The 22368-nt window shown below is 42.5% G+C and overlaps 1 protein-coding gene, 1 long non-coding RNA gene and 1 pseudogene across 11 annotated transcripts in view; all 3 read right to left on the bottom strand.

The window, feature by feature from the left end:
- Nucleotides 1-2966: 2966 nt before the first annotated feature.
- On the bottom strand, nucleotides 2967-5043 carry LOC109275293 (uncharacterized). Its single transcript, XR_008421481.1, has 3 exons — nucleotides 4907-5043; nucleotides 4043-4163; nucleotides 2967-3261 (listed from the first exon to the last, which is right to left on the bottom strand). It is a non-coding gene; the product is annotated as an uncharacterized LOC109275293 (long non-coding RNA).
- A 586-nt stretch (nucleotides 5044-5629) lies between these two features.
- LOC109274961 (60S ribosomal protein L39-like) lies at nucleotides 5630-5937 on the bottom strand (annotated as a pseudogene).
- An 8005-nt stretch (nucleotides 5938-13942) lies between these two features.
- The window catches only part of HELQ (helicase, POLQ like), a 42180-nt gene continuing 33754 nt past the window's right edge, over nucleotides 13943-22368 (bottom strand). For 4 of the 10 annotated variants that reach the window (XM_019465521.2, XM_019465569.2, XM_019465534.2 and 1 more), the window contains 4 exons: nucleotides 21332-21505; nucleotides 18426-18539; nucleotides 17389-17523; nucleotides 13943-14213 (listed from right to left, as the gene is read on the bottom strand). In XM_019465521.2, the coding sequence (XP_019321066.2) occupies nucleotides 14109-14213; nucleotides 17389-17523; nucleotides 18426-18539; nucleotides 21332-21505 (528 nt within the window). In that variant the 3' untranslated portion in view covers nucleotides 13943-14108. The other 6 variants (XM_053901423.1, XM_019465539.2, XR_008421739.1 and 3 more) reach the window with 6 other exon arrangements.

Raw genomic sequence — 22368 nt, 5'->3', positions numbered from 1 at the left:
TCCTCTCTCTCCCTCTCTCTCTCTCTGCCCCTCTCCTGCTCAAAAAATAAAAAACAAAAGTAATTAGAAATACAAGGTAGGCAACATTTCCTAGATCACTCTTACTTGCTGGGTTTTTGTTGTTGTTTGTTTTGTTTTGTTTTGACCTTCAATCCAGATTTGACATGGCTTTTTAAACATATGCTGCATATTTAGCATTCCTTGCTTGCTGGTTACACAGGCAGCAGGAGGTAAAGTCATTTCCTCTGCGATTTTGTAGTCGATGCAAAGGTTAAAAAAAGAGACAACAGGCCCCAAATGGAGTTGTAGCAAATGGAGTTTGCTCCAAATGGAGTTGTCTCTCTCTCACACAGAGTTGTGACACCAAGACTTTTCTTTCCAGGAAGCAACTTTATTCATGCTGGCTGGGCTCAGTTGGGAGTGTACCTGAAGAACTGAGCCCCAAACGCCACATGGCCTAGTTTTTTTTTTTTTTTTTTTTCTATTTCTTCATCTCCCATATATGGTAACACACAAACATGCGGTCTGATTAAACGGTCTCATGTTCCAAGGTCGCGAGGGACGTTGTCACGTATGCATATAGTCAGGATGCCTTGAGGTCTTTTTTTTTTTCTTCACATTCCTTAGGGAGGGGACCCTACCACAGAGTCACTTGTGCTAAGTCCACATCACCAACCCAAGACCTAATACCTAACTTAATGTACCCATAATTGTAACCAGATTAAAGTGAGTCTGCTCCTTGGTGAGTTTCAGGTAGAGAAGACTCCAGGTAGAGGGGTCACATGAAGGAAGAAAGTTTATGTGCATGCAGCAAGTAACGAGATCACAGGGAATAAGTTCCAAACCCGTAACTCCCAGAGCAGGGGCAGTGGGTTTCTTTTATTTAGAGTCAGGATAAATATTCGGAAAGGGGAGTTTTGTCATCTTATGTCGAGGTAGCATGAGGTTGCGCATGCGTCTTAAGGAAACACGACTGTAAGTACGTTGTAGGTTGTGTTAGGGAGGCTTGTGCTCTCCTTGGGTGGAGATTTTAACATTACAATAAGGCGGAGGTAACTCTGACGACAGGATGTGGCTGCGGGCCTGCTCCAAGAGCAGGTATAAACTAGATGGGGTCTTGGGCTCCAGATCGCAGGTAAGGCAAGCAGGGCCTTGCTCACCTTTGAATCTGCACTTGGAGTTTAACCACTGGTTTATTGTCTCTGATCAGGTGTGGCTATTTCCAAGCCTGGTAGAGACTTAGTTTTTGCATTCCCTTTGTTCCCTTGAAATCCTTTACTGCTGAGGTTTCTGCATTTCTTTGTAATTCAGCACCTCCTGGGAAGTTCTGCCAGCCGTGTGCTTGGGCAAGCTGGGCACAGACCTGGGAGAATAGCTGCGGGCCTAAAATGACTTCTCTTGTTTCACAAAAGCTTTGTCTCTTCTTTTTCTGGTTCACAGCCCTCTCGGGAGCTTTCCTGGTGCAATCTGAAACCTGCCGCAGCAATCAGAGGGCAGGGAGAGACTGAAGAAAGAGGCAGGCCGCCCTGGGTTGGTAGGTGGCAATTTAAATAATAGCAAAGGGAACTTACCTAGGAGGCTTGTCTTGGGCCGCAGCAAGATGAATAGATCCCCACACCGTCGCCCTCCAAATCTTAAGAGTTTTATAAAGAGGCCCTAACTGGGCCAGTCAAGTATACCGTGCAGGTGTTTTCAACAGCACATCACCATCTCAACACTGTGTCCTTGGAGCAGCCTCTGGGAGCTGGAAAGGCAAGTGGAACCCGCATTCCAAGGACAGCGGAGGGGGGAGGAGTCTCCGGGAGCCCCAGTTCAGCTCACACGTCTGTTGGTGGTCACATCTTTTTGATGATGTTACCTAACATCTGGGGACCCCTAACTTTTTCTGCTTACATAATGTCTTAACCTCTCCCTGGAATGGAATCTTAGACCAGTCAATATGGAATTACGTAATTAGCACTAGAGAGGTAATCTGCCTGACAGACCCTTGTTGTTCCCAAAAGGAGGGTGACCTTGCCACCAAAATTCTGCTCTTTGCTAGTAACTTCCTTGTCCTGCCCCCCTTCTGCCTATAAAAGTCTTTCTTTCATTTTGCACAGCTCTTTGGACCTCCTTTCTATCTGCTAGATGGGATTCTGATTCATGAATCAAATAAAGCCAACAAGGTCTTTAAAACGTACTCAGTTGAATTTTGTTTTTTTAACACAAGGGTTCAGCATTCGCCTCCCAAACCTGAAACCAGAGCTCATTTTGTTTTGTCTGCCAGAAATACTGCAGCTGGTCACTACTTCTCACTAGAGCTCAGCTCTGGGAGCTGTTTTTATCAAGCAGAGCTCCTATCAACAAAGGAAAGGAGAAATTTAAACAAGAAAGGAATAGAATGATTCCTTGGGAAGGGCTATGAAATACTGACATGTCCTTTTGAAGCAAAGGTGGTTTTAAGATCACATACAAGTTGTTTGAAAACAATACTAATGTTGATTACAATTCGATTAAGGACAAGTTCTAAGACACTTATACAACAGAGAACTTAATCTTGAACTGAATGAAGATGAAAAGAAAAGAAGAATAAATTGGGGTCAAATAGCCTTATTGGGAAATGAGGAATGCGTGTCCACATCTCTGACAGACTTTGCTTTTTAACGATCCTAATAAACTAGCATGTGTTGTGGAAATGTAATTAAAAGTGAAATGTCTTCTCAACTCAGAAAACCTCTCTACAGGGGCGCCTGGGTGGCTCTGTCGGTTAAGCATCCGACTTCGGCTCAGGTCACCATCTCGCGGTCCGTGAGTTCGAGCCCTGCGTCGGGCTCTGTGCTGACAGCTCAGAGCCTGGAGCCTGTTTCCGATTCTGTGTCTCCCTCTCTCTCTGACCCTCCCCCGTTCATGCTCTCTCTCTCTCTGTCTCAAAAAATTAATAAACGTTAAAAAAAATTTTAAAAAAGAAAACCTCTCTACAAAGAAGAGAAAGAAAATAATTTTTTTATTGAATCGGCATTAAACCAGAATGTGATATGCATCTCTGGCCATCTGCTAAAGAAATGGCAGACAGCGAGGAAATCTTGCGCCCTTACAGCTGAGCGGATGCACCGGTGACGTTCGGCAGGTTTTGCAACGTGAACTCAGATGATAGCTGAAGTTAAGTTTGTCTTCTCCTAGGAAACTGCGAGGCAGGGCACCATCTTCCTTGAGGAGTACATTTCATAGAGATGGCTCTTGGTCCTCGGGGACACATTTCTGAGCTGTGAGACTGGCAAGAGGCTGATGCGGCCATTAAAAAAAAAAGAAGAAAAAAAAAAAGATTTACATACGTAAATCTCTGAAAAGCAGAGAAAGAAATTGTGAAAGAAAAGGGAAAGGAAGGTCTCTTTCCTTGTTTCCAAAAGGTAGAATTAAGCCCCTTATCTTTAAGCCCTTTACACATACGGTGGGGTAACTTCTCAATTCACCTAACGAGGTAGATAATGAGGCGGGGAAAAGTAATTCAGTGAATGTCAGGTATGCAGTTCTTCCTCTTTGGCAAAACAGCAGAAACATACTCTTTTTCCGATTGCCTAGACCAGGGTTTCTTAACCACGGCACTATGAGCATTTTGGGGGGCAGATGATTCTGCGTGGTTTGGGACGGGCCTGTGCATTGCAGGATGTTTAGCAGCATCCTGACTTCTCCACCCACTAGATGCCCGTAGGACAACCCCCTCCCCCAACTTATGGCGACTAAAAATGTCTTTGTCATAATGAAATATCCTAAGCGGAGTGGGGGTGGGAATCGCCCTCGGTTGAAAAGCACCGGTGTAGACAAATGATAAAAACACATGAACCAAAGAGGTAGGTGAGCCTGGGCTGGGATGCCAACAAGCCTTCTGCCCTCACTACCTGAGCCACACCTGTCCGAGGCATGCTGGAGCTGTGGCCTGAGCACGGATATCCCGAGGAACTGAGGGTCAGTTGGCTTAGTGGAAGACATCTCTGTTTGTATCACCCAGCCACCGGTCTCCTTCCCACCCCCTCCCCCCTTCCCCCCCCCCCCCCCCCCCCAACACCTCTGGTCATTCTTTCTCAGTCCTTGTGATGCTGGGAGGAGGGTTAAGACCCGAATCATTGTAGCTCCAGGGCTTGTCTTGTGTCCAAGGCCTTGTCAATCACCGCACTCTATCTTTCTGGCTATCGTGAAAAAGAGGAACGAGGAATGCTTTTTTGGATGGTTTTGCCTGGCTGTGAGAGTATGATCCTGCAGGCAGCCGCCTGGCCACCGTCATGGGGGAGGCTGACTGAGAATGGAAGCAATTCAGTGGGAAGCAGAATTAAGATAAAAGGCGAAAATATCCTGGACACAAAATTGGAGCCCTGGATCTAGCCATGTCTGAAACCATTGCTTCTTAATTGTCTGTTAATGTGAGTCATCAAAGCCGGGGCTGGGAATCTAGCGGCCAACCTGCACACAGCACTCACAGACCCTTCGAGCTTTCCGTTCTCCCCAAATGGATGGGGACGTGAGGTGGGTCTTAATCCTCTTTTTTTTTTTTTTTTTAGTTGCAAAGATTTTACCTCAAAATATTTACAGTTAATTTTTGTGGTGGTTTTAACACAGTTCCACAAATACCTTGATACTTTGCCTTCAAGCAACGGGAGCTACATCTGTCTCCCCTAAGTTATGAACTAAGTAGGCAGGGTGACTCACTTGTAGTCAGTAGAGAATGGAAATGTCCCAGTAGTAACTACAATGTCAAGATCTGCAGATGTCACCTGAACTAAGTAGTCAAAGTAAACATCTCTAACAATAATGAAGGATGGTATCATGTCCCCTCTTCCCGATAGATGCAATGAGAAGGGTATTATAGCACATGATATTTCTTCCAAAAATGTACTACCCCAGTCTAATCATGGGAAAATATGAAACAACCTACCATGTGAGCGGCTTTCACAAAATAACTGAGCAGTAGTCTTCAGGTCAAGGTCATAAAAACAAGAAAACACCAATAAATTGTCAGAAACCAAAGTTAATTACGCAGGCCTGATGACTAAATGCAATATGGAATTTCGTTTGGTTCCTGGAACAGAAAAAATATTATTGGAAATACATTATTGGGGCCATCGGTGAAATTTTAAAAAGTTTTTAGTTTCATTAATAATTTTGTACCAGTATGAATTTATTTTCATAAATGTACCCTGATTATTAACATTCTCTTCTAAACAGAGCCCATACTAGATAATCCAGTTGAGGGAGTATGATGTAGGCAACTGCTTAAAAAAGTGTTGAAAGACTTGGAAAGTCAAAGAAAGGATGGGGGAGAAGGGAAGGAGGAGCAAGCCACATATCTGCAACAGCAGAGAGCTGCTACTACCCGTAGGACTAGAGAGATCAAGGGAGAAGGTGGTACCAGGAGGCCAGGAACCAGAGCCACCACCATCGGTGGGAACAGTAGGGGCCAAGGGCAGGCCACCCCAAGATGGGCCACTTTGGCATAAAGATTATTTTGAGTTAAAAGCAATCAAGACCCAGCAGATTCGGAAAAGCTCTTTACCTACCCCCCCCCCCCAACTGCCTAAAAAGAATGTATTTATTTATATTTATTTATTTATTTCCCTATTTATTTAATTATTTTCAATCAAAAGGTCTCACGTGTTTATTACTGAACCAACCTACAGGTGCAGAAGCATAATAACAGAGAAAAGTCTTTTCCGTGATACAACAGATCAGGTAGTACGATCCCGTACAGACCTGGCTTCGTTCTTCTCCAATGCCGCCTCTTGGAGTTGTACCTGGTGTTATTACCAGTTTTCATCCGAATCCCCTGAGGAATGGGACGATTCTGCTTTTTTGTTTCTTGGCCAGGAATCGCTTGATCCTGAAAGTCTTGTGAGAAGACATGGCAAGAAACAGTCAGCAGCACACGCCATGATGGCGGAGAGGAGGAGAGACCTAAAAGGAATTCGGATTGAGGACTTGCTCCAGGTGGAGAGCTGTAACCCTAGATAACTACATTATACTGTGAACTAGGCATGGTAGACAGGGAGGAGCCAAGCAAGGCCTATTTGATGGAAGCCCTCCATGGTCCATTGTTTCTCGGTGGCCCAGCAAACATTTGTTTACCACACATTTACCTTTTTTCAGTCTTCCTAAAGACCCCATTCCTTCCCTTTGGAGACCCAGACCTTTGAAGACCCCATTCAGCTTGGTTCAGAATGACATATATACTTCATGCTGCCTGACTGTGTTTGGAATTTCCATGTCTATGTGGATGCGCCCCAGGTCTGTAACTAAACATGATTTTTCTCCTGTTAATCTGTTTCATGTCAGTTTGATTCTTTGTCTGGCTAGCAGGACCATGAAGGGGACAGGAATTCTTGCTTCCTGACAGAACTGGCCACACTGCCAGAGGAGCTGAGACTGAAGAGGGATGCCTGACAGAAGCTGGAGCCTCGGGGGAGCCATGGTCAGAGAGGCCGCCCAATCGCCTCCCAGTGACTTTCATCGGAGAAATTGGAGAAGAAAATCTTTTCCTCTACCCTCTCAGGTTCAGTAACTGGGGGGCTGAGAATTTAACTGACGAAAGGCAGATTAACAAGAAAAAAAGGGAGCGTTAGTTTGAGTGTGCAATCTGATTATATGCCAGAATGCTGTGAGGAGTAACTCAAAGAGGAGGTTAGAATTTGGGAGTTTATTTACCTAAGTTAGTAGGGGAAAGGAAGGCTGGAAAAAAAAGCTTCTATTGGAAGAATAGATAGGTTTCTTTTTTTTTTTTTTTAATGTTTATTTTTGAGAGAGAGAGAGGCAGAGTATGAGCAGGGGAGGGGCAGAGAGAGAGGGAGACACAGAATCTGAAGCAGGCTCCAGGCTCTGAGCTGTCAGCGCAGAGTCTGATGTGGGGCTCAAACTCATGAACTCGAGATCATGACCTGAGCCGAAGTCAGACACTTAACTGACTGAGCCACCCAGGTGCCCCAAATAGAGTTCTTTAAGAAAGGCAAATGGAGGGGTGCCTGGGTTGCTCAGTCGGTTAAGCATCTGACTCTTGAGCTCAGCTCAGGTCTTGATCTCAGGGTCATGAGTTCAAGCCCTGTGTTGGGCTCCACACAGAGCATGACGCCTTCTTTAAAAAAAAAAAAAAAAGACACATGGGTTTTTAGGAGAACAAATAGATAAGAAAATGTGTCGTGATGTTTGTTTATATAGGTGCAGGTGGTCTTTCCGCCATGGAATTCCCCCAGAGAGGGGAAATATGGTAGGTTTACTCTTGGTCTCTCTCCTGGGAGCAGATCTGCCCCTAGCAGGAATTCATGGAAGTTAAATTTCTCAGAAGTTTCTCCTTTTAGTCAGGTAAGGGAAGTTCTGAGGGAGCTTCTTGCTGTATCTGTTGAATCAAATATCTTCAAGTTAAGTTAACTCTGGGGTTTATACCAACTCTGGGGTTCCAAGCAGGTCCTGAGGGGGTGCAGGACATGTTCCTGCCAAATATGACACCGTAGCATATTGAATATTTTAAGCTGGAAGGGTTTGAGAAAACAGAAGCAGTAAGGTCACTGTGAATTTCCTTCTTCCCTTCTCCCAAAACAGGTAATAAAATCCCCATGTGAGAGTTGCCCTCCCTGTACCCCAGGAGAAGACATCCTTATCACCAAAGACAAAGGCACATGGAGAAGCATCTGAACAAATAGGCCTTACTAAGTTTCCCCTGCTGTACTTACCCCATAGTCTTTTACCTGCCGTATTTCTACACGACTGCCTACTCTTTGTTAAACCTAGCATAAAAATACTCAGGCTTAACTGTTTCTTTGGGCATCACATAAAACCTATATTAAATAAATGTGTGTGCTTTTCTCCTGTTCATCTGTCCCTGTTGGTTTAATTTTCAGCCCCAGCCAGGAACCCTAGGAGGATCGAGGAAAACTTTTTCTTTCCCTATGGTCCCCACAGGCTTAACCTAACTGAGGGCCGGTGGGCAAGAGAGCCCGGGAAAAGGAAGTATCCAGACGCTGGGCCCTGAAATTCAGAGAAACAAGAAGCAGGGAATTGTTTTAAGAGCAAACGCACAAACGACTGGCCCATCTCTTTTTCTGTGGTCACCTGTGATCTTACCTTACCGTTTGCCCCATCTCGAGTCCTCCATTATGAAGGAAACAATGCCCACCCCTTAAACAGCAAGCCCAGTGGTTCATTTCTGGGTCTACTTAAATTGCTAACTTGGTGGTACTGCCTAAATAGCGAGCAGAGCTTTGTATTTAGACACCTCCACCATGTCCCCAACAATCATATACATGAAAACTACCAACTTACGTTGGTTTATAAGCAACACCAAACTGAGCGGTCTTCATGAAACACCCGAATAACACTTGGAAGCTTCTTAATTCACAGTGTAGATGTGACAAGTGTTCCCAGAGATACGGAATGAAACCATCGTACCTATGGGACAATTGCCCTGCAATTCTAGCAGAGACCAGCCAGGGTACCTGTTTCAAGGTGGGATTCCACCTTCTCTTTCCCCAGAGATCACTGAAGTTCACAAGGGAGGAGCAGAAATCTGGAACGGGATTCTTCAGTCTTAGCCTGCTTAGTGGCTTGTATCTGACATAGGAATCCAACCAGCCACTGGGAATGAAACCACCAGCCATTATGAATCAGAAATATCCCAGTTATGCATTGGAATAAATAATGGGAAAGGCTCTCTGCCGAAAGAAAGAAGTTTTGGCAGTATCTGCTAGAACCTGCTCATTCTGCAGGAAGAGATAACAAAGCATGCCCTGCCCTCACTAACGCAAGAGCAGAGGCTGCCACTGCCCAGCTCGCTCTTCTCCTTCTGCTTCCGTCCTTACCTTTCCTGTGTGTGGATGTGGGCTTGTGTCCTTCGTGCTTCTCTCAAGGACTTTCAGCTTCTCCTGCAGGAACACATGTTCCTCCAGCCCAACATCTTGGCAAAGATGAGTCTTTTTGCAGCAGGGCCATTAATGATAGTAGGAGCTGGTGTAAATCTAGGAACCAGGGCACAGGGGAAGGCGGTGACCCAATTACTGACAGCTGTTAGAGCCTCGTTTCTCTGCATTTTAGTTTCCCCAGCAGAGTGGCACAGACACCACCATCATTAACATTTAATTTTGATTTAGTATGTCTGCACTGGCTGGAACAACTAAAGTGCAGCCTGTTGCCTATAAAAGTTCAAGCCCCTTTGAGGTCAGTCTGATCCGCACCTGCTCAGGCCCAAGCGAGGGGGAGAGGACACCGTTCAAGGTCATTCCAATTTCTAAAGGCTTCTTCCTGCTGCAGGTGTCTTGAAAGATAACTAAAAAGCTATGCGAAGAGCTGGGATTACTTACGCAAAACCCTCTTCCTCCTCCCCTGTGGTCACGCTGAGAAAAAGAAGAACTAAGGTTGTGTAATATAGATAGAAGGAACCCAAATACCAACCTTAGTGACGGCAGTTTTTTTAGGTGGGCTAAGTGGTGCAATTTGAACATAACTAAAGAGTGATAAAGATCCTCTCCTTGACCATGCTTTAGACAGGCTCCTCTGAGCCCTCTTTTTGACCAGGCCTGCACTTTGACCTCTAGAACCTGCAGGCTCCCAGCACAAATGATTCCATCCATTTCCCAGCCCCCCAGAAGCCCCTGCCAACAGACTTGAATATACACATAGTTTCTAATTGCTGGAAGCTGCGTGCTTAGGATGACCCCACCCCCTTTTAAAGTATCTGCCTGAGGAATTCCTGTTTCAGCCCAAACCTGGTAACAAAGAGGCCCCAGGAACACCCCCACTCAAAACAGTTACTTTAGAAAGCTTGCAGTTGTAAATCCTTTCTTTCCAGCTTTGAGATGCAGACCTTCCACCACCCAGAACTGCAGACTCAGGAACCCAGAGCTGTCGAAAAGCAAACCGTCAGGTAAACAACTCAGGCTCTCCCTCCCAGGCACTGGGCGGCTTGCTCTAACTTGCACCACTACCTCCTGTCACAAAGATACTAGGAGTTTGCTTCTCCTCCAGATAAGCACCCAAGAGTGAGTTATCTCAGTCTGCTGGGACCCCAGCTTGGTCCCCTGCCTACTCCTTCATTCTGGCTTTAATACGTCTGTCACCTCTGCATGGATAGAAGTTGAGCTCAGTTCACATGGGCCCTCTTCCCCACTGCAGTGGTTATTAATGAATAAAGTCTATCCTTGCCACTTCAACTAGCGGCCAGCTTATCTTTGACAAAGGTCAGGTGGTAGGGTCCCCTCCCTGAGGGGAGAAAAAAAAACTTCAAGGCAACCTGGCTATATGCATATATGTATGACAACATCCCTCACGACCTTGTAACATGATACCACCTAATCAGGCCGCATGTTTGTGTGTTACCATATATGAGAGACAAAGAAATAGAAAATGTATAAAATACTACGCCATGTGGCATTCAGGGCTCAGTTCTTCAGTGGACCCAACTGAGCCCTACCAGCACGAAAAAGTTGCTTCCTGGGGAAAAAAAAAAAAAAAAAAAGCCTTGGTGTCATGATTCTCTGTGCGAGAATCCTGCTACAGTCAAATCCACATGTTCTTGCCCTAGGGAGCAAGGGTTGTTAGATAGCAGTGCTAACAAGGCTAAGGTTATGAACTTGATCTCTGTATGGCTCTGTCCATATCATGGCCGCATGCGCACACCTCTATCAGGTATTTCTTTTTTTTAATTTTTTTTTTTAATGTTTATTTATTTTTGAGACAGAGAGAGACAGAGCATGAACGGGGGAGGGTCAGAGAGAGAGGGAGACACAGAATCTGAAGCAGGTTCCAGGCTCCTAGCTGTCAGCCCAGAGCCCGACGCGGGGCTTGAACTCACGGACCACGAAATCACGACCTGAGCCGAAGTCGGACGCTCAACCAACTGAGCCCCCCAGGCGCCCCCCTATCAGATGTTTCAAGAGTGCCTCTCGTGGATCAGGAGAGACACCAGATTAGAAAGTAGAGATGGCCCAGCACAAACCATTTACTGCTGGCTTTGTTTTTTTGTTTTTTGGTATCTCATTACTGCTTTAAAAGCTCAGATATCCAGATGGTGTGGCTTGCAGCTTTCACTCAGCTAGAAGACCACCTTCATGTCTGCCTTCAGCCAAACGCCCTTGTCCCTCTGTGTTAGACATTCCCAATTGCCTTGCCCTTTTAGCATCTAGCTCATGGTCTGCCTCTTTCACCAGGTCTTTCTCAAAAACTCCACCTCCCACTTCTCTGCCTCTAGTGCCTATAAGCATTTATCTTTGGTACACTGTCTCATTCTGTTACCGTCAGTGGCTCACGGTTCATGTAACTGTGTAAGAAACAAGGACCGAACATTCCACCTTTTGTTTTCCATCCATGTCAAGCATCAGGCTAAGTATATTGAAACCGATCAGTTAAATGCACTTAGATATTTTCATTGAGCTTTTGAACAGCTTTGACAAATCTCAACAAAATGAGGTTGAATTCCTTCATAGCTTCTAGGATGGGCAGAGGGCTGTTATTATAATGCTCAAAGTGCTTACAAAGTTACACAGAATCAAATGCCTGTTACTGCACTCTATATGGAGTAGACTGTCTATTGCCTGTGGAGTTTTTCCAATTTTGTGTGTGATCAGGCAATATTATAAAAAGACAATCATTTAGCATGTAGCATTGTAACAGCTAGGCTTTTACATTTACATTGTTGGTAGCCTACATTTTCATAGCTGTACACAGATCTCTTAATTATGATAACACACTTTATGCCCATTTAAGAGAGAAAAAAAGGGGCGCCTGGGTGGCTCAGTCGGCTGGGCATCCACCTTCGGCTCAGGTCATGATCTCATGGCTCACGGGTGCAAGCCCCGTGTCAGGCTCTGTGCTGACAGCTCAGAGCCTGGAGCCTGCTTCGGATTCTGTGTCTTTCCTCTTTAACTCTCCCCCACTCACACTCCATCTCTCTCTCTCTCTCACTCTGAAATAAATAATAAACATTAAAAAAAAAAAAAGAAAAAAAAGTTTGGGAAGATGCCATAGACTAGATGGCTTGTAAGACTCCTCAGAGTTAGGGCTTCAAACTTCCAGTGTCTGTGGGAAAGTTTTCTCTGTGTCCGTTTACTCATCTGTAAAATGGAAATAATAGTATGAGTCATACAGTGTTGTTGTTGGGATTAAATTAGTCACATGAAAGACTTACAACGTACTTGGCACATAGAAATTACTAGGTAAATGACTGTTAAAATAGTCGAAGATGTTAAGGCACAAAGAACTTAGAATGTGGGTCTTTTTGCAAAGTTTCCAATGGATGCCTCAGGTGAATAAAACTTTAAACTGGTCCGGTACTCCAAATCATTGCTAGGGGCGCCTGGGTGGCTCAGTCGGTTAAGCCTCCAACCTCGACTCAGGTCATGATCTCACGGTTCGTGGGTTCGAGCCCCGCATCGGGCTCTGTGCTGACAGCTTGGAGCCTGGAGCCCGCTCCAGATTCTGTGTCTCCCTCTCTCTCTGCCCCTCCCCTGCTCATGCTCTTTCTCTCTCTCAAAAATAAACAGTAAAAAAAAAAAAAAAAAAAAAGCTAGAAGGAAAAAAAATCATTGCTACTTATTACCTTTTTTCCTACAGATAACCAGCTAAGTACATTCAAGCTATAAATCTAACAAGGGATGGGAGACAGGTGATATTTAAGTTGTATTTATTTATTTATTTATTTATTTATTTCAATATATGAAGTTTATTGTCAAATTGGTTTCCATACAACACCCAGTGCTCATCCCAAAAGATTCCCTCAATACCCATCACCCACCCTCCCCTCCCTCCCATCCCCCATCAACCCTCAGTTTGTTCTCAGTTTTTAAGAGTCTCTTATGCTTTGGCTCTCTCCCACTCTAACCTCTTTTTTTTTTTCCTTCCCCTCCCCCATGGGTTTCTGTTAAGTTTCTCAGGATCCACGTAAGAGTGAAACCATATGGTATCTGTCTTTCTCTGTATGGCTTATTTCACTTAGCATCACACTCTCCAGTTCCATCCACGTTGCTACAAAAGGCCATATTTCATTCTTTCTCATTGCCACGTAGTATTCCATTGTGTATATAAACCACAATTTCTTTATCCATTCATCAGTTGATGGACATTTAGGCTCTTTCCATAATTTGGCTATTGTTGAGAGTGCTGCTATAAACATTGGGGTACAAGTGCCCCTATGCATCAGTACTCCTGTATCCCTTGGGTAAATTCCTAGCAGTGCTATTGCTGGGTCATAGGGTGGGTCTATTTTTAATTTTTCGAGGAACCTCCACACTGTTTTCCAGAGAGGCTGCACCCGTTTGCATTCCCACCAACAGTGCAAGAGGGTTCCCGTTTCTCCACATCCTCTCCAGCATCTATAGTCTCCTGATTGGTTCATTTTGGCCACTCTGACTGGCATGAGGTGATATCTGAGTGTGGTTTTGATTTGTATTTCCCTGATGAGGAGCGACTTAAGTTGTGTTTAAAGAGAATCTTTGAATTGTTAATTCGGGTAGTACTCATTCTTTGCACAGGTTCCTACTTGGTGTGTGACACTGGGCTTAATGCCGGGTGGCATCCAAAGAGGATAAAAAAGGTCTTGGTCCTCCAGGAGGTTTCAAACTAGCAGTATGAAAAAGAACATGCGCATAATGAAGGGCTCAGAATACTTACAGGAGGGAAAGAAGCATGTATGGGGTGGGGATCAGGACGTACTTGGACAATTTCAGCCAGGAGGCAGTATTTGCGCATCTTTAGTTGACAGCTGGGGCATACCGTACATATTAAAGATGCACTGGGTATAGCATTAAAGCAATTAGGAAAGGAAGAGTTTGGAAATCGTGGGAAAATTTTGGGATTTAGTTTAGTTTGATGAAAGGAGGTATTAAGAGAATAATAAAAGGTCTAGCAGCAAAGGCAGGCTGGAGATACGCTGAGGCAATTGGATCTCATTTTGTGGAGGACACTAGATTTCTGAGCAGAGAAATAACGTGCAGGTATCGAAGAAGATGGATTATTAGTGGGAAGGGTGAGAGGTATATTCAAACATCATCCACAGTTCTTAATGTATAATTAAAATGTATTTTTTCATTTTTAAATTATAGAAAGTCTTTAAGAAAAATATGTCTAATAAGTCAGTCATCTTAGAAAATGCTTGTCAGATGGCTTCATGCCTTCTCGGTGGAAGAGGTAATTCCGGGGAAATCAGAAGGCAATCTCAGCAACTCTTCCACTTCTTCTTGCAAAGCCTCTGCTTTTTCGTGCAACAGCATCTGCAATAAAAAATCAAGGCATGAGACCAAAATATGCATTGCCAGAGAATTGTGAACATTTTTACCACCGTCTATTAGATACTTGAATCTTAATACATCAGCGATGTAGACATTAAAACTAATAATGAGACTGAAAAATAGCCACTTAAGAACAAGTGATTATAGTAAATGAAGCTGAGGCATTGAGTTAAAGCCATTTTAGCTGAGCACTGCATTTGGTACACCAAAAATAAAGGAGGTTTAAGACCCTCAAAGATTTGTTTTATTGAAGACTCAGCCACTTAAAAATTAACTTTTAATCTATAAAATGTAAGACAATTTTGCAAAAATTTAATTAGCTCTTGAAAATGTTATCCTTTATATATGCTTTTTATTATTCCTCAGAGTTTAGTATGCGATCTTTTAAAAACCTATCAGTGTTTCAAAGAAAAATTTTATTCAAGCTCCTAAAATTAACATGGCTAATTTCAAAAGAAACATAAAGAGCCAAGAAAGTAGTTCTAAACGTGGCGCATAGTAAACGTCAATGAATATTTGCTGAGTAATGATTTTCCCTCTTTCTTTTAAAAACCACAAGTAGGGGCGCCTGGCTGGCTCAGCCAGTAGAACGTGCAACTCTTGATCCTGGGGTTGTAAGTGGGTATAGAGATTGTTTAAAAAAAACAACCCAAAACCAAAACCCAAACAACAACAACTTTAAGAACAAAAGCCCAGAAATCGAGTGTTGGTATTTGTGCAGCTGGGTTTTGTGTATACTGGGGTGTAGTATTTGCATCACTTCTGTTACAAAAGTTTTATAATAAAAAGTTCCGCAAAATCACGTGGAGGAAAAAAATCATACGACAAACCCACTCCAAGCGTGGCATTACATAGCATTATATACAGAAGAGATTAAAATGCAATCAGGTAAGCTTTCCAGTAGGTGAGGTAATGGTGACCACGTAAAACTAATCTCCCAATAGATCCTCTAAAAACGATACAGATCAACAAGACCAAGTAAACTGCCCAAAACTCACGGGTCATCATTACTAGAATACAGAGAACACCATCAGCTTCAAATTACTTGTAGTTAAAAATACCTGCCAATTTCCAGCAGAACCATTTTTTTTTACAATTTTTTTTTTTAGCTTATTTATTTTGAGAGAGAGAGAGAGCACGAGCAAGGGAGGGGCAGAGAGAGAGGGAGAGAGAGAGAATCTCAAGCAGGCTCCACAGTGTCAGTGTAGAGCCTGACGCAGGGTTTGAATTCACGAACTGTGAGATCATGACCTGAGCCAAAGTCAAGAGCCAGACGCTTAACTGACTAAGCCACCCAGGTGCCCCAGGAATCTGTCGGTGAAACTGTGCTCAAGAAACATCACCTGCACCTAGACTTGATTTAGAATATTAGACCTTGAGACTGAGTCTGATGCCATAAAGGAATAAATCTTGTAGGGATGAGCATATTTTGCATGTGAAAGAAACGTAAATTATCTGTGACCAGAGAGCAGACACTACAGATGACTGCAGATTATCTGGCACTCCCCTCATGTACAGGTGGGGTCTAATTCCTCTTCCTTTCAACCTGGACTGATCTTAATGGCCTTCTAGTAACAAACAATATACAGCAAAAGTGACACTCCACAACTTCCGAGGTTAGTTCAGAAGACGTCCTGCCTTTTCTGCCTTGATCTCTTGAAATGTTCACTCTCTGGACATTTCCTCTTGAAACTGAGCTGCCATGCTATAACAAAACGAAGCCTCATGGAAAGGCCATATGTAGCTGTTCCAGTTGAAAGCCCCAGATAACAGCCACTTTTCAACTGCCAGCCAAGTGAATGCGCCATCTTGGATTTCCAATTCAGTCAAGCCTTCAGATGACTACAGCCCCAGTCAAAATCTGACTGTAATTGCATGAGACTCCACATGCGAATCATGCTGTTAAACCTTTCCAGAATTAGGATTCTGGAAACATAAGCAAAATAAAATAGCTGTTTTAAGCCACTAAGTTTTTGAGAGAGAGACAGACACAGAGAGAGAGAGAGAGAGAACCAGTGGGGAAGGGACAGAGAGGGAGGGAGAGAGAGAATCCCAAGCAGACTCTGCACTGTCAGTGCAGAGCCTGATGTGGGGCTTGAACTCATGACCCTGAGATCATGGTTACTCAAGCTAGTTTCCAAGCAAGTTCAACAGCACACCCTTGGGAGTTTCCGGACAGTTTTGTCAGCATCCCAGCGGGCAGTTTCCTGCTTGCCAGCCTTGGCTGCAACACAACGAAGGAACTTATCTGCTGTCCAGTGAGCCACAGCCACACCCTCTCCAATGAAGTCTGAATCCCATCCCCAGGGGGTGGTGAGGGTGGACACGCTCCTCATGATTCCTTCCCATATTTGTTAAAGTTCTGTTTACCCCTAAGAAACCAACTAGTAATCTTTGTTACTAGTTACTATTTCTTTCTTTTAAACGTTCCTCTTCAAATTACTGTGTGGTTTCCGTTCCTAATAATTAGAGCCTGACAGATATACCCCCCAAAATAAGAAAGTCCAATAACGATGGGGACAGGTCAAAAAGACAAATTGGCCTACATCTAGAAAAGGGTAAGTAGGATAGTAAATCGCCTAAAACAAGATTATTTAATATGGATGAAAGAAACGGAAAAGAGAAACCTTTGGAGGCAAAGAGAGCTGTTTTCAAATATGTGAAAAACCACCATATGAACAAAGATAACAGAACAGTTCTAGAGGGTAGTACTTACAATGTAATGGTAGACATTGTAAGCAGGCAACATTTAGCCTCATTATCTTGAGATGCTTTTTGTAACACTACAAGTGTCCAAAAATAGAACTGCCTAATTTTTGAGGTTGTAAGCTCCATGCCAATGTAGGTGCTCAAAGTGGGAAGGCCAGATGTCGGGGATGCTGAGGAAAGGATTTCTGTGAAAAAAGATGAGGAGGCAGAACTCCGTGAGATCCAGCCTTCCTTGTACTTCAGTGAACTCTTGAGATTGTCTAATTTTCAGGAGGTCTTTTTCTCTTTTTAGGAAGCCTTGTATCATAACAGATGCAGTTTTTATCCACATATTGTGAGTATATGCCTTTGTGTCTTGTAGTTAGATGTTTTTGTTTTTATGTCCAAAGTATAAGGCGATAACACTACAAAATATCATGAAGGTTAAAAAAATGGTTTGTTTGCTTACCTTTGCTGATGAAACAATTTGCTTGGCCTGGCGTCTTGATAAATGATCGATTGTTCTTATTAGCACTTCAGGATTTGCATTAGCTAAGTGCGTTAGACTTTTATAACCTGCATTGTACAACTGTTTTGCTCGACCCTAAAAGGTATTACAAAAATCAGTAGGATCAGAATTTGGGATTAGGAAAAACAATTAAGTGTCTTGCTGAAGGGAAAAATTTCACATGCAAGAGACAGAAACAGATGAAGGTAATAAAGTAAATATGAAGAGATAACACAACAGAACCCTGAGAAATTTTAAAAGATGAATTTGGGTGGTTCCAAACTGCAAGATAGCTTTCTGTGTGGCTTAAGTCAACTGATGTGTGTTGCAACCAGGAATGAGAAACCCATTAAGGCACTCAGGTGAGGGGCACTGGTTCAGACTCCCCATCAACATGTTCTAGTCCAATAGCCTTAAAATGTGTTCACCATCTACTCAGGGGACCACTGGGGTGTGTGTGTGTGCGCACGCGCGTGTGTGTTCCCGAGCAGAAGAATGCTTCTGATTGAATAACAGAATAAGCTGAAACCAAGAGTTGGTTAAAAACACAGAGCTGAGAAACCAGCTGAGGATGCTTTCTTCTCACCCTCTTAGGAAATGGAAATCAGCCTTGTTGCCACCAAATCACCCCTTCCTGAAACAAGCATCTAGTCTAACCTGACAGAAGGTAATTCGTCATTAGAGTGGAGGAAGGGAGAGATGGCTAAGGACGAATGGAAGCACACATATACTTGGGGAGTATCAGTTTTAGCCCTACTGTTACTCTATTTTCACAAATGTGATTTTTCATCAGGGCTGCTGCCAGATTAACAGTGGATTTCTGGGAGGCCATGGCAGCAATTTATTTAAAAAGAAAAACAATCAACTCTCATGGCAAATGAGGAATAAGTCCGTTATTATGACTTACCTCATGATAACACTTCACAAAAGAGTAAAATCTGATTTTCCTGTTAGTTGAAATCATCCCAGTTGGGAAACTGGGATGGGAAGCTACTAACCTCTAAAACTCCAGTCACTTCCATGAGGGGAATGAGCTCTGCCTTTACACAGTAAGTCAACTTCTTGGTAAGTTCTACCAAAAGGGCTTTATAAACCCAAAACTCCTCAAGTTCCTGCAGAACACAAAGAAACATACAGAATTAATTTAAATCTGGCAAGTTATTTCGAAGTTTGGTTGGTGTGGTAATGGGCTCAGAGAGGATGTTTCCTTATGTAAGTTCTGAAACTTGGGGTAAGCCGGAGATGAACAATAATTCCAGGCAAAATTATTCTAAAGAAACACTGCAGAGACAGAGGAATCTGATGAAGTGATTTTGGGATGAGGAAGAAGATTAAAAACTGAAAAATAGGTCAGTAAGAAGAGTTCTGTTCACTTTTATCAAAACACCAGCGAGTGAATGGATAGTTTTTCTTTCCCAAATGACTGAAAACAATTCCCACCTCTGGGAATTTATCCTGTAGACAGAATATTACACGTGGAAGAATTCTGATGCAAGATGCAGCAATATTTAAAGCAGCAAAAATATCAGAAGCAATATTTAAGACAATAAAAATAATGGAAACCCTGGGTCAATAACTGTTAAAGCTGGGTGGGTATTTATTACATTGTCTAATTTTATGTTTGAGATTTTCTAGAATAGTTTTTTTTTAAAGGTCACTTTCTAACCTTGGAGGGTCATTGTGAGCACATGTGATACGTGGAACAGCATTAGCTGGCTATTTTGTGGTCCCTAGAAAAGCAGTCCATGCACTAAAGATGACACAGTGAAGAGAAGAAAACCTTGGACAGAACTAGGATCCAGAAACCCTGGCACCGCCTTTGCTCTAGCTTTCCTGTTACATTTGATAATCTTTTTTCCTCACTAAACTTTATTGGGCTTTCCCATTACTTGTAGCTAAAGGTGCCTTAGCTAATACTATTGATTTTATACTACTTACGTAACTTTTTAAAAAGAAAAAAAAAAACACTTTAAAATACTGAAAATACACTCATGAGAGCACAAGTTGTCGGGTAGATTGTTTCCAGGATCAAACATCCAATTATAGTTGTTTTTCAAGTTCAATGTATAGATTCTTTTACTCGAACACTTCTATGCAGCTGAAGTCCTTATAATCCTAAGTAAACTAAGGATGGAATATTAGGGGAAGTGCCTTTATATACGAAGAACAACAAACATAGAAAACTCAAGAAAACATATTTTAAAGGCTAGCCTCTCCTTATTACCCATAGTTTTTGTCTATAGCTTAGCTAGCATGTGATTAGAGAATGTGAGCTAATATCTAAAACTCAGCATAAGTAGGAGATATTTAGAAATGTGAATTTGCTAAAATAATTATCATTCACCCCAAAGTCAAGTATTTTGGATTATTTACTCATTAGTACGTATTATAGAGTTAATTGCCATTATACATACACAGAATATGGGGATTTAAGATGGGGAAAGTGAAGATTTTAAATTTAAAAATAAAATTCATGGGGCAGCTGATTGGCTTAATCGGTTAAGTGTCTGACACTTGATTTGGCTCAGATCACAATCTCATGGTTCATGAATTCAGTCCCTGCATCGGGCTGTGTGCTCATGGTGTGGAGCCTGCTTGGGATTCTCTCTCCCTCCCTCTCTGTCCCTCCCCCAATCACTCTCATGCTCTCTCTTTCTCTCTCAAAATAATAAACGTAAAAAAAAACCATAACATATATACTTTAAAAAATAAATAAAATTCATGGGAGGAAAATGTTTTTAAAAAATTGAGTATAGGAACAAATATGGAAAGGATTATTACACTGCTCAATTAGAAGAAATTTAAATGAGCAAAAAAAGGCTTATATTATAAATTCATCAAAAAAATTATCCAAGAAGAAAAATCTGATAAGCTTTGTTGTGTTATTTAAGGACACTCTGAAAGCTTCTTTTAGGAAAGTCACCCAAATGCATATGGCCAAAATAGCTTTCTTCTTGAATTATCTTATAAACTAAACACTTGACATAGAAACCTAAAGCAGCTGCCAAATGCTGGAATCAAAAATGACAAAATACTATGGAAATCAAGAGAGCATGGTCCCACAGAGTCACAAAGTAGCTGCCGGATGTTGGTAACACACTAATGAAATACTTTACATGGTTATCACTCATGAGAAGGATTCTCCCACAGATTCTACATCAATGGAGAAATGTTGTTTTAAAAGTTGATTTCAAATACTTGTAACTATTAAAAAATTTTTTTTTAATGTTTATTTTTATTTTTTGAGAGAGAGAGAGACAGAGAGTGAGTGTGAGTGGGGGAGGGGCAGAGATAGAGGGAGACACAGAATCCAAAGCAGGCTCCAGGCTGTAAGTTGTGAGCACAGTGTGAGGCAGGGCTCAAACTCACAGACTGTGAGATCATGACCTGAGCCGAAGCAGACGCTTAACCAACTGAGTCACCGAGCACCCCTTTAACTTTTTTTAAGTTTATTTATTTATTTTGACAGACAGAGAGACAGAGCAATTGGGGGAGGGGCAGAGAGAGAGGAAGAGAGAGAAAATCCCAGGCAGGCTCTGCGTTGTTAGAGCAGAGCCCTACATGGGGCTCGAACCCACAAACTGTAAGATCATGACCTGAGCCGAAACCAAGAGTCAGATGCTCAACCCAATGAGCCACCCAAGCGCCCCCAAATACTTGTAACTATTAACAGCGGTTCTAAGAGTAGGGATAACTAGGTGCTTTCTACTTGTTCACTATATATTTTAGTTGATTTTGTCATTTTTGTATCTTTACTATAAGCTAGTATATATAGTACTTTTTAAGCAGATAAAAACAAGTATAGGTCAACAATGAGAAAATAATGACTAAATGGTTTATGAGTTTGGTAGCAGTTAAAACAAAAAGATGCACAAAGCATGTGTCATCTGTTTAATGGAATTACCTCACAGAAATGTAGCACACAAGAGGAGAACGTGGCAGCTCCAGTAAGAAGACTCTGTATATATCCTCGAGGCATGTTAAATTTTTCAGACACACTCCAAATGTTGGTCTCTTTGAGCAGGGCATAAAGAACAAAAGACAGGTATAGTCTGTTGACAATGTCCTTGTCCACCTTCTAGAAAGACACAATCAAATACATTTATGTACTGGACCTGCTAAAAATGTACATTATATTGAAATTGGACAAAGGTAATGGGAATGAAGTTACACTACAGGAAAGTAAGAATAGAATGATTCCACAGAAATAAAACTAAGTTCTAACATATGTACTTTATAGTAATTCAAATTACCATTTTTCCATGTATAAAAAAAAGAAATGTACCAAATTATTTCCAATTTAAACTTCCTTCTACAGGGAAGCTGGAGTGGGCTGGATTGTGTTTGTTCCCCCCCCCCCCCCCCAAAGATATGTTTAAGTCCTAACCTGTGGTACCTGTGAATGTGATGTTATTCGGAAATAGGATGTTTGCAGATGTAATTAGTTAAAGATCTTGAGATGAAATCATCCTGGATTTACGGTAGACTACCTTTGGGGCTTTGTATTCAATGACTGGTGTCTTTATAAAGAGGAGTGGACACAGAGTGACACAGACAAGAAGGCAATGTGAAGATGGCACTGTCCAACGGAGACACTGGGTGGGGGGATGCGTTTACAAGCCAAGGGATGCCACAGATTGCCAGCAACCACCAAAAGCTAGGAGACAGGAAAGATGTTTTCTTCCTCAGTGCCTCCAGAAGGAGCCATCTTGATTTCAGATGTCTGGCTTCCTGAACTGTGAGAGAATAAATTTCTCTTGTTTTAACACACTGAGTTTGTGCTAATTGTTACAGTAGCCCTAGGAAAAAAAGTACAGGAAGGGAAGGAGTTGGGAAGGCTTTTACATTTACTGTGCTATTTGTAGGTTGTATGTAAGTGTGAATGTGATTAGACAAATGCATTTATTTAGAAAGGTATGTTAGGGGCGCCTGGGTGGCTCG

This window comes from Panthera pardus, unplaced genomic scaffold, assembly GCF_024362965.1.
Source record: "Panthera pardus isolate Hobbes unplaced genomic scaffold, ASM2436296v1 HiC_scaffold_13, whole genome shotgun sequence".
NCBI lineage: Eukaryota > Metazoa > Chordata > Mammalia > Carnivora > Felidae > Panthera > Panthera pardus.
Note: the sequence above shows the minus strand (reverse complement) of the source record. Positions and strands in the feature narration are given on the sequence as shown.